Source organism: Carettochelys insculpta, chromosome 8 (genome assembly GCF_033958435.1).
Source record: "Carettochelys insculpta isolate YL-2023 chromosome 8, ASM3395843v1, whole genome shotgun sequence".
NCBI classification, from domain to species: Eukaryota; Metazoa; Chordata; order Testudines; family Carettochelyidae; genus Carettochelys; species Carettochelys insculpta.
In genome coordinates, this window is record NC_134144.1 from 9725988 (window position 1) to 9741874 (window position 15887).

The window sequence follows — 15887 nt, forward strand, 5'->3', positions numbered from 1 at the left end:
CCAAACTCGCTCACCCTTTGGGGGAGTAGCACAGTCGCGTAGACAGTGCACTGGGATTACAGCAAACTGCCCAGAAGCTGCTGCTAACAAAGAAAAATGGAAATCCCTGTTTACTTCAGTGCCTTTCATTGGACTTTCACAGCTCATCCTGTTCCCTGCCTAGGCAAATCCCATTGTCATTAACAGCACTTAGCACCTGCCCAGGAGGTGCTAAGTGCTGTCCATTGACAATGATTAGCACCTCATCCTCTGCCTGCTGCTTTCCCCCTGCTCTGACTGGCTTTGTGTGTGCTGAAAGCTGTAAGACCATCTCCTGATGTTATCCCAACATGAGTGCAGCTCCACTGGCACAGGGAAGGCGAGAGTGGTGGCATCTGTTGTCGCAGGTCTAGTAAAAACAAGTTTAGCCAGGAAGGCAGTTTTTCTACCATGGTCAAATGAAGTGGGATCTGATCTCCCAAAGAGGGTTATTTTATTACTCCAGTGCTGAATCCATAAACATATCCCTGCCTCTTGGAGAGCAATGACAGCTACAAGTAAATACATTATTCAAGTGCAATTGTTTCTCTAAAACAGCAAGCAAATCAAACAGTAATTTTCAGTCGGGGCCCACCAGGTGTACACACTTGCATTTGTACACGTGGGCAGTATTTGCATGCTAACATTTGGTAACTGGAACTCCTACCTGTACCGCTTATGTCTGCATCTGATCATTTGGACCAAAGTGAATGAAAGTGAGAGTTGAAATCTTCTTGAGGCTCCCAGTCAATGGATCAAAACCCCCTGAGCTAATACGGAATTTCTTTTGTCATTGTTAACTGTAACTAAGAATTACACAAAATAAGATACTTTTAACCAGCTATCAATGGAAATGGTAGATTCTTCATCTCCTGATGTCTTCAGATCAAAACTGCATGCCTGTCTGGAACACATGCTTCAAGTAAGACACAAGTTAATGTGTCTGAAAGAAATGCAATAGTATCTGACACGCACAAGATAAGACTCCATGGTCCCTCCTACCCTTAAACTCTTATGAATATATGAACAAATTGGTTTTCTTGGAAGCAGCAACGTGCTGTCATTTTTCACCCCATCCTCTCACTTACCAAATCAGGCCTTGAGAGGTCTTTTACATACCTGTTGTAGTTTTGTTATTTAGTTGATCCAGTGCTGAAGACTCTCCGTCACACAGGCAGGCCTTAAGGTTTTCCTGCAGAATCAAGCCACCAGCTGATTATTTAGAAGATTACAATCACAACTAGAGACCCACTGTATTAGACACAGTAACAAGTCACAACAAAGTTCCCTCTCCCAAAAAGCACACAGGCAACATTTGATGAGTTGCAATAGACAGACTAGGAGACTACAGGGATAGTATAAGCCAATGATGACGTTGTAAGCTCTCTGAAGATAGGATCTGGTTGCTTTTAATCCCTGCTAGCACTCATTTAAAAACACTTAAAAAGCACCAAGTTTTTGCATTTTTCCCCCTTGTCACCTAGTTGCAAATTGCCTTTTATACCAAAGGTTGTGTTATCAGTATTACAACATGGATGAAAAATGCATTCAGTTTTCTGCTACTTCCCAATATGTTAACGGCTTGTATAAACTGATTGTTTTTTTTGGAATTCCAACATCTCCTCTCCTCTCCTTTTAGATGGGTGTCCCCTCCAGTATTTTGCTTTTTCTCTACACTGTATAGCACTAGAGATGATAGAGCAAACATTTGGAATACAAGTATGTAGACAATATTTATAATCTCAACTACAAAAATGATACATTCACCAAAATAGGATTTTGCATGCACCAAGACCATCAGCAGTCGCTCTGGTTCCACTGCGTTAATACCACCACACAGCAGCAGCTGCGGTTTGCAGCACTGGATTAACTAAATAACAAAGCTACAACAGGTATGTAAGACCAAGTCAGGCCTTGAGAGGTAAGTGAGAGGATGAGGTGAAACAACAAAAAAATCACAGCATGTTGCTGCTTCCAAGAAAGCCAATTTTTTGCCAATTTCATAGCTAGAAAACAAAGGGACAAAAAAGAACAACTGGCTGTTATTACCTGGCAGCAGGTTGTAATGTTCGGATTGGTGGTAAGGCAGATATTTACACCCATGGTGAATTCTACACCCCATGCTCCCTTTGAAGTAAATGGAACTAATACAGTGTGTTTTGAAGTGAGCTTTACCTGTGAAAGCTCATGACCTAATACATTTATTAGCCTCTAAGGTGCCAGAGGACTGCTTGTTGCTTTTGAAGTTATAGACTAGCACTTGACCCCTCTGAGACTTTTTACCATGTGTAAGATAACCATCTACTCAAGTACTTTACTGACAGACCTGCACTGATGTAACTAAAGGTAAGATTTTAAACTGATTTAGCTAAGCTAGTGCAATCCTGTTTATAGGCACTTTTACGTCAGTTTAAATTAGGTTTCTTTTGATTTAACGTAATTCAATAAATCAAACCAGCTAAACTAATGTAGGGCCATGCGCTGCTTTCAAGAAATCAATTTAAAAAGCCAGTCTTAGCAAAAATGGTGCACGTCTTACATGTAGACAAGTTCCAAGCATCTGTAGAATCATGGGCTTCTAGGTGGGCTTCGCAATGAATTTTAGGCTCCCAATTCCCAGTGACTGCTTGGGATTTATAAATACAAGAACTGCATTCATTGAAGTATATCCATGATAACCTGGAGGAGCTAAGATAAACCAGGAGCTAGCTATTATTCTGAAAAGTATCAGCAATTTCTTACTTCTTCATGTCACTGAGTGAGCGGGATGTTACAACTGAGTGGCCCTGTCTGGGGTTAGCGATCCTCCTGTGGGAGGCATGGAGGTGAACTCTTACAATGCGCCTGTGGACACAGCAACCTAGGAGGGCAACTGCCAGCTGTAGGGGCTGCCCTGTGGTGGTACTAGCGCGGTGGAACCAGGAGCGACTGCTGATGGTGCTAGTGCATGCAAAGAGGTTAGTAAAGCCTATTTTGGTGCATGTTATCATTTTTGTAGTTGAAATTATAAGTATTATCTACATATTCGTATCCCAAATGTATCATGTCTAGTGCTATACAGACAAAAAGCAAAATACTGGAGGGGACAAACATCTAAAAGGAGGAGAGATGTTGGAATTATGCATCTGCAACATAGATATCACCAGCCCCTGCTTGACTAAGGAAGGGCTGTCTACATGCCTAATAACCTTTTTTTAGACTCAAATACACAGAGCTGCCTTTGCAACCTATATGCTGTTTATATAACATAGTTTCCTTCTCTGGTTCTTTCTGGTTCAGTGTAGAGGGGGCCAGTTTAGCAGACTGCCTAGGGAAATAGCACTCAGATCATTAACCATAGGCTTGGAAAGGAAGGTGGGTAATTGTTTGTTCTGTGCTTGCACTGCACGTTCAAAGCCACCTTCTGGCTGCCTGTCTGGGTCTTTTTATTATATCATTGCTGTACACCAATTCCCCCTACTTAATCTTACATGCCAAAATCCTATGCCTCCTGTATTCACTGGGTGAAGGGGAAAAGTTAATGGAGGGAATGGAACAAAGATACTGTACCTTAGAGGGGCGGGAAGCAAAGGGGGCAGCCAGATGAGGGGGGAAGAGTAAGTTTCAATATCTGCTTCTTTCTTGGGAACGCCAAACTCCCCATTCAATAATCACCTGTCTCCCTGTGCCAGATGCTTTTAACTCATGGTCTGGTGTTGAAGCAAAAACAGGAACTGTTCGGTCAGCTTCTTAATCAAAGTGAGCTGGCTTGTCAGAAAGAGCAGCTGGGTTTCTGCAGGGCCAGAAAGAGCTGGATGAGAGTCCAAGACACCAGCATCTCAAGAATAAGGGCCACAGTTAGAAAAAAGCAATAAGCAGAGTCAAACTAGCTGAGACAAGGTATTTATAAATGTTTCCCTGGTTAGGGTTCTTATCCTATTAACTACTTGTCACAGTGCAAGGATATGTTGAAAAAAATCCAAAACCTGCTTGTGAATTTTTGGCGGTTATATGTAATGAAATTAGTGAGCACTTGCACCCTGCGGAGTAGGTGGTGTTTGATGAACTTCTTGTTGAAAGCAGGAGGAAGGCCATACAGCTTATTGCTACGTTGTTTCTTCCTGTTCTTCAATTTAATCTCTGTGGAGGGAACTGGATTTGTTCCAATGAACTCCATTATCCCACTCCATTTATTGCCAAGCTGGGGTGACAGAAAGGACCTTGGTGTATGTAGAAGAACTGAACTACATCTCATATTAAACTTAGGATCCTTCTATTGATGCTGAAATATGAGCAAATAAAAAACGAGGGTATCTAAAATGCTTTAGGCAGCACTATTAGCTTACAAATCCTAAAAAAATTATTTAAAAAAAATCTTATTCTGTTATTAATCACCATCTCGATTGTGACAGCTGCCTGGAGCATGCAGATCTATCCCCCTTTTGTCCATCTACAGGCTTCGCTTACCATTTAGGCAGTTACCACAAACCAAGAGACTCATTGCAAGTCAGTTTCCTGTTGTGGGTCTCCGGTAGTACCGAGGTGTTGCACAATCAGGGAAAGGAAATGGCCACAACAGGACACCTGCCTTTGCGTTTGGCACTGCAAGTCACTTGCTAGCATGCTTTGAGCCGAGACCTGGGGCAGTTGGGTTGAGGCACTCTGCTTGAAGAAGAACTGCAGGGGCAGGGGCTGTCCCTTTGGAAGCTGAGGCTCCTGTCATTGTTGAAAGGTCCCCAGTTTAAGCAGATTTGGAGGGGGGATGACACCGCCCCCGGGAATCACCGTGGGAATAGATGGGGCTAAACGCGGAGGGGGCATGGCGCCCAGCAGGGGGCGGGGCCAGCAGGCGAGGGGGCGGGACTGCAGTCTGTGCATTTGAACGCAGGTGGCCGGGTCCCAGACACCACTCCGCCCGCGCCGGCTGCAGGGGCGGCGGTGGCTACAGCGAGCGCCTGGGCTGGAGCCCACGGAGGGCAGCGGAGCGCAGCCGGCAGCGGCTTTGGGGGCCACGCGGTGCCAGGCGTCCGGGGCAGCCCGATGCGCTGCCCGCCCAGCCGCATCGCCGCGGCAGGGGCAGCGCTCCGGTTCCCTCTGCGCTGCAGGTGGCTGCCCGCGGCCATGGAGGCCGGCGTGCGCGGGCAGCGGACCGGCCGGGGCTGAGCGCCGAGCCGCCCGCCGCGGGCAAGCCATGCACCTGAGGCCGGGCGCGGCGCAGGCAGCGCTGCCAAACTTCTCCGGGAGCCGAGCGCCGCCAGCGCCCAGGGAGCAGCCGGAGCGGAGGGCGCGCCCCGGCCCGCCGAACCCGAGCTCCCCGCCGCCGCCGGGCGCCCGGGAGAGACCCCGCAGTCCTGGGCGAGCCCGCCCGAGCTCGCCTGCCGCCCCGGGACCCCCGCGATCGGCGCCGGGCCGCGCCGTGGCCGCGATGGTGGGCCCCGGCCGGCGGCTCCTGAGCCTGCTGCTCCTCCTGCGGGTCCCGCTGCTGGTGGCCGCCGCCTCCAAGGCGCCCGTGTGCCAGGAGATCACGGTGCCCATGTGCAAGGGCATCGGCTACAACCTGACCTACATGCCCAACCAGTTCAACCACGACACGCAGGACGAAGCCGGCCTGGAGGTGCACCAGTTCTGGCCGCTGGTGGAGATCCAGTGCTCGCCGGACCTGCGCTTCTTCCTCTGCAGCGTCTACACCCCCATCTGCCTGCTGGACTACGCCAAGCCCCTGCCGCCCTGCCGCGCCGTGTGCGAGCGGGCCAAGGCCGGCTGCTCGCCCCTCATGCGCCAGTACGGCTTCGCCTGGCCCGAGCGCATGAGCTGCGACCGGCTGCCGGCGCTGGGGGACCCGGACACGCTGTGCATGGATTACAACCGCAGCGAGCCCGGCACCACCCCGGCGCCGCCCGCCTTGGCCAAGCCCACCCGCCCCTCCCGGGGGGCCCCGCGGAGCCTGAGCCCGGACTGCGGCCGGGCGTGCCGGTGCACCGAGCCCTTCGTGCCCATCGCCCGCGAGTCCCACCCGCTCTACGGCAAGATCAAGACCGGCCAGGTGCCCAACTGCGCCGTGCCCTGCTTCCAGCCCTACTTCACCCAGGACGAGAAGACCTTCGCCAGCTTCTGGGTCGGCCTGTGGTCCATCCTCTGCTTCCTCTCCACCTCCACCACCGTGGCCACCTTCCTGATCGACATGCAGCGCTTCCGCTACCCGGAGCGCCCCATCATCTTCCTCTCCGCCTGCTACCTCTTCGTCTCGCTGGGCTACCTCGTCCGCCTGGTGGCCGGCCACGCCAGCGTGGCCTGCGACCCGGAGCACCGCCACGTGCACTACGAGACCACGGGCCCGGCGCTGTGCACCACGGTCTTCCTGCTGCTCTACTTCTTCGGCATGGCCAGCTCCCTCTGGTGGGTGATCCTCTCCCTCACCTGGTTCCTGGCGGCCGGCATGAAGTGGGGCAACGAGGCCATCGCGGGCTACTCGCAGTACTTCCACCTGGCCGCCTGGCTCATCCCCAGCGTCCAGTCCATCGCCGTGCTGGCGCTCAGCGCGGTGGACGGCGACCCGGTGGCCGGCGTGTGCTACGTGGGCAACCAGAGCGTGGCCGCCCTGCGGGGCTTCGTGCTGGCGCCGCTGGTGGTGTATCTCTTCACCGGCGGCCTCTTCCTGCTGGCGGGCTTCGTCTCCCTCTTCCGCATCCGCAGCGTCATCAAGCAGGGGGGCACCAAGACGGACAAGCTGGAGAAGCTGATGATCCGCATCGGCCTCTTCACGGTGCTCTACACGGTGCCGGCCGGGCTGGTGGTGGCCTGCTACGTGTACGAGCAGCACTATCGCGAGAGCTGGGAGCGCGCCCACCACTGCGCCTGCGCCGGCGAGGCGGGCCGGCCGCGGCCGGACTACGCCGTCTTCATGCTGAAGTACTTCATGTGCCTGGTGGTGGGCATCACCTCGGGCGTGTGGATCTGGTCGGGGAAGACGCTGGACTCGTGGCGGCGCTTCACCGCCAGGTGGTGCCGCCGCGGCCGGAAGCCCGCCCTGTACGCGGCGGCCGGCGCGGCCCGGCCGGGGGGCGCGGCCGCCGCCGCCTACCACAAGCCGGTCCCGCTCGCTCCGGTGTGAGAGGCGCCGGACGCTGAGTCACGGGGGCGACCCAGGTCGCGGCGGCCGGTCCCGGAGGCGGCCGTCACCTCAGCGCAGCGGGCGGGGAAGGGGCCGGCCGGCCGGCGCCGCTCAGGCAGGACGCGGCCGCTGGCGCGGAGCTGACAGAACTGGTTCATGAGCCGCCTGCGCCACCCCCGACCCGTAAATGGGACAGGCCAGGAGCGCCCCCCCAGGCGGAATGGGAGAGGCCCGGAGCGCCCCCCCCCCCCTGTAAATGGGACAGGCCAGGAGCGCCCCCCCAGGCGGAATGGGAGAGGCCCGGAGCGCCCCCACCCAGGGGGAATGGGAGAGGCCCGGAGCGCCCCCCCCGCCGTAAATGGGACAGGCCAGGAGCGCCCCCCCCGGCGGAATGGGAGAGGCCCGGAGCGCCCCCCCCCGCCGTAAATGGGACAGGCCAGGTGCGCCCCCACCCAGGGGGAATGGGAGAGGCCCGGAGCGCCCCGGCTCCGTAAATGGGAGAGGCCCGGAGCGCCCCGGCCCTGTAAATGGGACAGGCCAGGAGCGCCCCCCCCGGGCGGCGGTGCCGCCTTAGCCCCGGACGGGGGATACGTCCGGCGGTGGCAGAGCCGGGAGCGGGAGGGAGTAAGAGGCGGCCTCGCGGGTCAGTGGGGTGGGGGGCGAGCACAGGTTACAGTCGGAGGAGGGGCGTGGCCGGGGGTTGGGCAGCGGGCGGCCTCCTGCGCCGAGCCCGGGCGGGTTTGCAGGCGGGCAGAGCTGCTGCCCGGCGCAGGGCCCAGAGGCGCGTGGCGCTGCCCCTGCTCGCGGGGGGCTAACAGGCTCTGGCGGGGAGACAGCAGCAGGCTCCTGCCTCGCTCCAGTGCGTGGGGCTCCCGGAGTGGGGCGCAGCCTTGGGGCAGCCGGCGGCCCGGAGTAGAAACACTCAAAAACCAGGCTCCTTGGCCAGCGCCTGGCTCTCCCTGCACTCTGGTGCTGCCTTTAAACCCCGTGTAGGCCCCCACTTCTTCCAAGCCGGTGGCTGGGCTGTGCACAAGCTGCAGGGAAAGGCGACTCCTAACCCCCCTGCAATAACCAGTCTGCCTGGATGGGACTGGGGCTCTGGCTTTGTGCCCGTTTCCTTTCCCTCCCCTTGGAAGAGGAGGGACTGTAGGAGCCGGATGGATGTAGTCCATCTTCACCACCATCTAGGCTCCTGAAAGGCACTCCCCACGTTTGCCCCCCTGGTGTTTGTTATCCTCTCTCAGAGAAACCCCACACTGAAAGCTGGCACCAACCTCACTGCTCCCAACTGCGTGAGCAGGGAAAAGGGAGGCAAGAGGCTGCTGCTTCTCTCTCTGCTACTGCCATGCTGATCCTCAGGCAGTAGCTGGTGTTTCAGCAGGTGAGCTTGGAGGCAGCAGTGTGTTGTTCACAGGCCTTAGAGGTCGAAGGAAGGACCTGTAGCTCAATGGGGCTCCTCATTTTACTCAGCCCAGGGAGCTGACACCCGAGCTGCTGGCTGGGCCAAAGTGGGAACTGTCAACTTTACTGAAAGAGCAGCACTCCCCTTTCTAAGAGGAACTAAATCCCCAGGGTTGTCTTCAGTGAGCACAGCAGGACCCTTCCTGCTCCAGGGGCAGAGCTAGAACATTAACCTTACATGGCTAACCAGCCCCAAGCTGCATGCCCCAGCCAGAAACCCAATGATCCCCTGGGTATTGCAGTACAAGGGAGGGCCAGGGTAAGGGGGAAGGAGATAAACCACCTCTGACAGAAGACTGGAGTCCTCCACTTGGTAATGAACTCCCACAGCACAGCTTACCAGGTCTGTGATAGGTCCTGCAATTCAGTGAGCATAAAGCACTTCACCTGAGCCAAGCTGCAGCCTGTTCTCACATGCTGTAAATAATTATACTGTGGAAGCTGATTTGTATATACTAGAGAGTTTTAGGGAGCTTTGATACGGGTTTGTTCTCTTTAACAAGGCAGCTGTCCAGATACACTGGGCAATCATGGGGAACTATTTGTCAAATTCATAGCTTGTCTTACTCACATTTTGTTGTAGTGACCTTGTGTAGACACAGCTGGACACCTTTCAACGAATACCATGAACAAAACCACAAAGGATTTTTCTTGAAGTGTAACAGCCTTGGTGTACACTTTAAAATCAGCTGCAAACAGTGGACTGAAGTGCCAGCGTAGTTGATGCAAGTAGGGATAGTTTTGGCTTAGTGGCAAATTGTTGCTCCAGACAATCATAAGAGCTCATATTACTGGCCCGAGGCCTTTGGGATTCTCCACATTTTCACCAATAGCACTGCAAACAGCAGCAATTAACAACAGTAGGTTGGTAAAGATGTTGTGTTGGGCCCAGCTTGGGGTGGCTGACGGTTCCGTGCGTTAGACTTCACATACTTCAGTTGCTGATGCTGGCTGCCTTTTTCCTTGATAAAGAAGTATCTTTGTATGTATTCTATTTTGTGAGGAGTCAAAGAAAATTGAGATTTTTATTCAAAGAAAAAATATGGAGAATAGCTATTTATGAGACAAACAAGTGTCTGTTTCTTTGTTGACAGCAGAGGAAAATAAAATGACATAATGGGAATGGGGGAGATGAATGTGTTCCCATCTTCTTACCAGTAGGAGGCACTGACAGGGATATGCTGAGCAAAGCTCTGAGGCAATGAAAGAAGAAGGGCTACAAGCATATATGGTGCTTGGCTTTTGAGGCCCTATTCCCACATTAGACTCTCTAGGCATTATTATACAAATAATAAACATGTCATGGTTTGCAGCAGGAAATAGGAATGCAGCTAGTGGAGTCCCACCAGAAGTCCTCACCTAGGTTGTAAACAAAGCCTTGTAAGGGAATGTTAGAGGCAGAGGAAAAAGCTGAAGTCTGTTCTGTGACTTTACCTTTCAAAAAAAATAAAAGGCACAAAACTGGTAGAGCAGGGGTTGATTTTAACACAAGCATTGGTGTTGGTGAGCGTCCATAACAGCTCCTGTAAGACACATTGCTCTGACTGTGCAAGGTTACACCCTATAGTTAAGTGTAGATCTCATTGTAAAGTACACTGGTGTTTTGACTTGCAATGTCAGGTTCTTGTCCCCCAATTAACAAGCCAGGTACACCTGTCCTTTGATAATTTTCCAGTTAACAGTTAGGAAGTGTCAGTCAATTGGGAGCACACACCCATCTTAGGGCCCTGTCTGCACTGGGTGCTGATCCACACCATCCAAAAGACAGACGTTAGATGTCTTCCTCTGCAAGAGGAAGCATCTCATTTTGCAAGGATTCAGTCTGCAGATAGAGTTGCTTCAGGAAAAGCATTAAAAATAGGTTCCAAGTTGCTCACTTGTGACTGATTATATGGGGGGGCGGGGACAGGCCCTTGCTAATGGCATGAACTATTCCAATACCACAATTGGGCATCTCATCATGAATCTAGCTCTCCCAGAGCATGTTCAATGCTTATCCCTTCAGGGTAGCTACTGCCTCTTCCCTTTTCTTGTACAGCACCGTTCACAATGTTTAAGAGCTGGCAGGGAACCGATGCTTTCAACACTTTAATCACCTGAGCTGAAAAAGCTGTCCCTAAATTTAGGACTAGTACTACGGGGGAAGGGGGCAGGGAAGAGGGACAGCTTCGTGTACCTTGGATTAAAACACCTCCTACTTCCTTCCAACATAAAGCTGCCCTAGTTCTAGGTGTCGCCTTTACAGAAAGGCTAATGAGCTTCTGAACTGGCCATCCCCCCCTCTCCCCCAAGGCAAATCAGCAGTAACACAATGGAATTAGAAACTTGTTGGCAGGAAGATTAGGCCTAATGACCTTTGAACATACCAGGCATTATGAGAAATACTCTGTTAAGGACAAGGATGACACCACTCTGTAAGGAAAGGGAGGTATCTGATCTGCTCTATAAACCCATTCAGGATTGCTCTCTGGCACACCACTCGGAAGGAGAATGCAACACCAGCATGGATATTTCATACAAGGACAAGGTACAGGGCACTTGAGAATGCCATGGAAATGAGGTTTGAACTGTTACCTCTCCTTCCTTTCTGGTGGAGCTCTCCCTGCTACTCAGTGCTGGAATGTAGATCTGATCGGCAACCAACCCTATTCAAGTGCTCAGAACATACTCTCTAGCACATACTCCACTTTTTAGCTCCTTGCCTAAATCCTCCTTCCCCTCCTCCTCCACTTGCCTGCATTATGCTTTACACCTTTTCTTGTAACGAAAATGGGTGTTCTTGACACTTATTTTAGCCCAGAAGTACTTGTCCTCTTACCCATCAAACCCACTCTAAGTTGTTCTCATAGCAAATTGCCTTAGAAACAGAACACACAGTTCCTGTATCCTAAAGTAAAAAGGTCATGCTGAGCAAGTTTGCATTTGTCAGCTGGGATTCTATCAAACACTGTATGTATCAATGAGTCGGCCAAGTGCTGACCTCCACCTAACAGGGCTTGTGGATGGGAGCGGAGCTTATTTTAATTAGCCTGCAGTGAAACCTGCATATAGCAGTTCACTGCTGGCTACTGAGTGTCACAACTACAGCTAGAAAATGACAAGGACGCAGCTCTATAAAGATTTATATCCAGTGCATACAGACCAACGCGCACACATTTATCTATCCTACCAGCCTCACTCATACAAAGGGAGGAAAAAATTAACCTGTCACCCTATTAAAATTCCACTATTTTTAAAAGGGACATTTCCAGTAGTGATTATGAATAAATTCCCTCTTAGGCCTACTTTTTCAAGAACAAGCTGTTGCTAACATCTATGGAGCCTTTTCAAAAACCACCAGGCTTCCACAGGAAAAAGTGGATGGGATTTGCTCTTTTAAAAAAAAAAAAAAAAAAAAAAAGCCACAAACAAAAAATCCCCACCATACTGATTTGGTCTCTCCTTAAGGCATCTTATAGCACCAGAAAGCAAAACCCAACTTTTGCTTCCTGGAGAGGGAGATCAGTCCTCAAATGGGGAATGGATGTTACCAGTTTCTCACCAGTGGTTGTCAGTTTAACTCCTATTTAACGATTTTAAAACAGGATTAAGAATCAATTTCCCCTAGTCAGTAGCTCAGGTTTCAGTTTTGTTATAGCAAAAGAATCTCACGAGCTCTGCAGTCAACCAATGAATTGCCCTGCAAAAAGCAGGGTAATAAAGACTTGCTCTGTCAAAGTGTTTTAAAAATATTAAGGCCTTTTTACACCATGAAGCAGCAAAAAGAGCACACCTTTTATTCCATAGCTTTTAATTCAAACAGTAAGGAGGCTGACTGTACATTATAGATGCTTAGAACTGTGATCACCTACTCCTAAAACGAAAGGCACTGAAGTATCTGCAGAAATGGAGAGAATCTAGAAAGATGATTCAGCATAAGTTTATATATGGGGTATTTTGCTAGACAGAGTGCATACATTATTTTCATAGGTTGGAGACACAAGATGAAGTAATACTTTTTGTTGGACCAGTTTCTGTTGGGGAGGGAGTCCAGTTTTGGCCACAGAGCTCTTCTTCAAGCCTGGGAAAGGTCCAATAAAAGATATTAAGTCACCCACCTAATGTCCTGGGATTGACATTTATAGTTACGCTGCAAATAATGCTGTAAAGGTCAGTCACCAAAAGCTTGCTGAACAGAAGTGGATTTCCATATATGGAAGGTGGAAATGAGAGGATGGCTAACAAATTGCTACTGACCAGTCAGTATTTTCAACCTGTCAGATTAACGTATCAATGAAAGAGTTGATTCTTTAGGAAAACTGACTTTCACATTCAGATTCAACCTGTTTTCCATGTGTCAGAAGCATCATGCTATTGCAAAGTCACCTATCATACGTGATGTTGCCTCACAAGTGGTGATAACTGCTAATTTAAAATACCACCGAGCAAAGGCAGCCCCTGATTTTGGCCTGCTCCTGAGTTGTCGGACACAAATCCTAGCCTTCTGTGAGAGCGACAAGTGCCAAAGATTAGCAATACACCCTGCAGATTCAGACTACTTTGGGGTAAGTCCTTTCCTGATTCTCTGACACCTCTGGAGAGATGTCTATTAAGCATCCTTTTCTTAGATGTGCCAGATGGCACCTGCTACATACACACACTGCAACAAAACAAGCACAGGGAGGGTGTGTTTATATTCACCTCATAAGCCAGAAAGTTCAAATCATGTTGCAGGATGGGTCTGTCCCACAAAAGCTCACCTAATAAGTTAAGTGCTACTTTACTGCTTTTTTGTGTTGACTGTAAGAATTAGGTTACAGGTCAACTTGAAAGCCAGAAATAGGAAATTACAAGAAGCTAATCTTGTTCAAAAGTAGTTTTCAAAAGGAGGAATAGTGAACCACTATTATATTGCATTTAAACCAAAATCTATCAGTCACCATCAACCATTTAAACATTTTTGCTCAGATTTTAGCAACAAACAGGACCTGGAAGGACAGAAGGTGTTATTTCAATCATATTCTTCTTTCATCTTAAATATACAAATTGCAGTTGACTGCAAACTGTGTGCCCCTCACTATTTCAAACCCCAATAATTATTTTTGGTTCTCAAGTGACATTTTCAGATTTTTGTTGTCTTACCACATGAATCAGCTCACACTGGGGTGGATTTCACACACCACAGATCTGGAAGGACTCTAAAGCAGCCACATAGGTCCAAGGACTCATTTGAATCTGTTCAACAAGTTATTTGCAAACACACTCAGAGAAAAATGGTACAGAACACTCTAATTACCTTCAGCTTTAATTAAAATAGAGTTTATTATTAGCTTTTCTTTTAATACAAACATGAGAAAGGAAAAACCACCTGAAGATGTAGCATTATTTTCAAAATTGAATCTTGATCAAAACACCTGAAATTCCAAGTTCCAAGGATTGTGGGCCTGGAGCTGGTAGAATTGCAAACTTTAAAATACTATATGTATCATTTAAATAGTCTGAATGCTGTCAAACTGTTACACTCTGAAGTCCCCAATCTCAAAGGCATGGGAACCTGTAACTTACTGGACCTTGGCTGGAGGCAGGATTAAACAACATTTGTCCTAGTAAGTAATATCATTCAATGTGGAACAAAGTGCCTAGAATCTATCTAGAACTGAGGAGGTATATAAAGGGCTAACCTCAGGAAAAGTCACTACTACTTATCCTGTTTAGAGTTTTGACATTTGAAGGGAAACTCCATCCCAAATTCTCATTCTTGAGGAAATTATCTTCAGGAAAAACAGAGTTAAGTGAACAAGAATGTTCACTTTTTCAAAAATAAATCTGACAACTTATATACTTTTTTTTTTTAAAAAAAAAAAAAAAAAAACTCATTTGAACAAAATTGTATGTGCTAATTGGGAATAAGAATCTACCTCTATCAGACAGTCCAAGATCTTCACACAACTATGTTTCACCACAAAAGTAAACCCTCCCATCTGAAAGCAGGAAGTCTAGGGGAACCAAAACAGACATGATAATCTTACCATCAACATTGTGAGAACTCCACTGCATAAAGCACAACAGATCTGCGTTGGATGAAGTCAGAGAAGCAATGCAGTGGGCTATTTGACACTGGATTGCCACAATGTTTCCAATACAGCTCTCTCATTGAGTGCCTCAGAAAGATACACAAAATGTGTATTTTCCTATTGCAGTAGCTAAAGTATTAGTGAGTGAGAAGCACCATATTTCACAAGAAATGCAGACTGGACCCTATAAATTTCATCAATGTGTAACACCATTTCTCTGCTTCCAACCCAAACATTCAAAATCTTCTGTCACTCTCTACCGGAATGACATTGCTGGTACACAGTTAGCTTTATATCCTGCTCAAACAGTGTGTTGGTTTTGAACTCATCCCCAATAGCAGCAGCTTTTGAATAGCAAAACCCTTCAACACTTACCTAAGCTACCATATCAGCTCCAGTGGCATAATATTTCATTAAGTCATTTTTTTTTCCTTTTTGTTAATGCTGCATTCAGAGTGGCAAATGCAGCAAGATTTTGGATGACAGGGAGAAAAGGGAAGAACATTGGGACTTTTCTCACGTGGTTAGTGTTTAAATTCTAAAGTTTAAAACTACTCATTATTAAAAACCTCATCATTCACTGCTATAGGCCTACACAGTAAGCAAACATCTGTGGGAGGGGAGGGGAGAGCTTGTTTTTGCACCTCTGGGTACATTAAAAGGAGTACCGACTGGACAAGGTCCCATCTTTTGAATGAAATATGCTCCTCAGGCCCTGGGGTCCCTTGGCTGGTTTTACGCTTCCTCCCGTTACTGGAAGACACCATCACTGCTGGCTTATGTGCATGGAGTGGTGGTATTCCTCTGGTTCATACATATGCTGGCTTCATTGTGCTGCACCCCTTCTCTCCTCAGGAGAGGATGGCATTAGAACGACGAATACCAACTAAATTATCAGCACTGAAAGATCGCCTCATAGCAGCTTTTGACAAGTCTTTGTATTTGTCCTCACAGAGCCTGGAGATAGCCTGCACAATACAGTCAGATACAAAAGAACACACAAATTAGAAATGTTCAAACATTTTAAGAAAGCTTTTACAATGGTAATGCTAATGGACTGAGCACTTACAGAGCCTACATCTTTTTCAGCGACACTTACTGGCTGCTGCCCTGTGTAGGGCTTTACAAAAAAAGCCTTTTGTTGAGGGAAAACATTAAGGGGCTGTAGAAACTGCACCTTCAATGAGCTCTCCCCATGTTCACCAGTATCATCATTAGACACAGGAGATTATGATTTTTAAATGCAGCTCAATCTCCACATCTCT

The 15887-nt window shown here is 49.0% G+C and overlaps 2 protein-coding genes across 2 annotated transcripts in view; one reads left to right on the forward strand and one right to left on the reverse strand.

The window, feature by feature from the left end:
* Positions 1-5051: 5051 nt before the first annotated feature.
* On the forward strand, positions 5052-9689 carry FZD5 (frizzled class receptor 5). The gene has a single exon (XM_075001898.1). It carries the CDS (start codon positions 5189-5191, stop codon positions 7106-7108), a length of 1920 nt encoding a protein of 639 aa, XP_074857999.1. The 5' UTR covers positions 5052-5188; the 3' UTR covers positions 7109-9689.
* A 4132-nt stretch (positions 9690-13821) lies between these two features.
* CCNYL1 (cyclin Y like 1) overlaps positions 13822-15887 on the reverse strand; it is a 48363-nt gene continuing 46297 nt past the window's right edge. The window contains exon 10 of the mRNA XM_075001373.1: positions 13822-15590. Within this exon, the coding sequence (XP_074857474.1) occupies positions 15474-15590 (117 nt within the window). The 3' untranslated portion in view covers positions 13822-15473. The remainder of the gene's footprint in view (positions 15591-15887) is intronic.

Bases quoted from the DNA above. Each gene is read 5' to 3' on its own strand.
- FZD5 (XM_075001898.1), top strand. From the start codon at position 5,189: ATGCACCTGAGGCCGGGCGCGGCGCAGGCAGCGCTGCCAAACTTCTCC.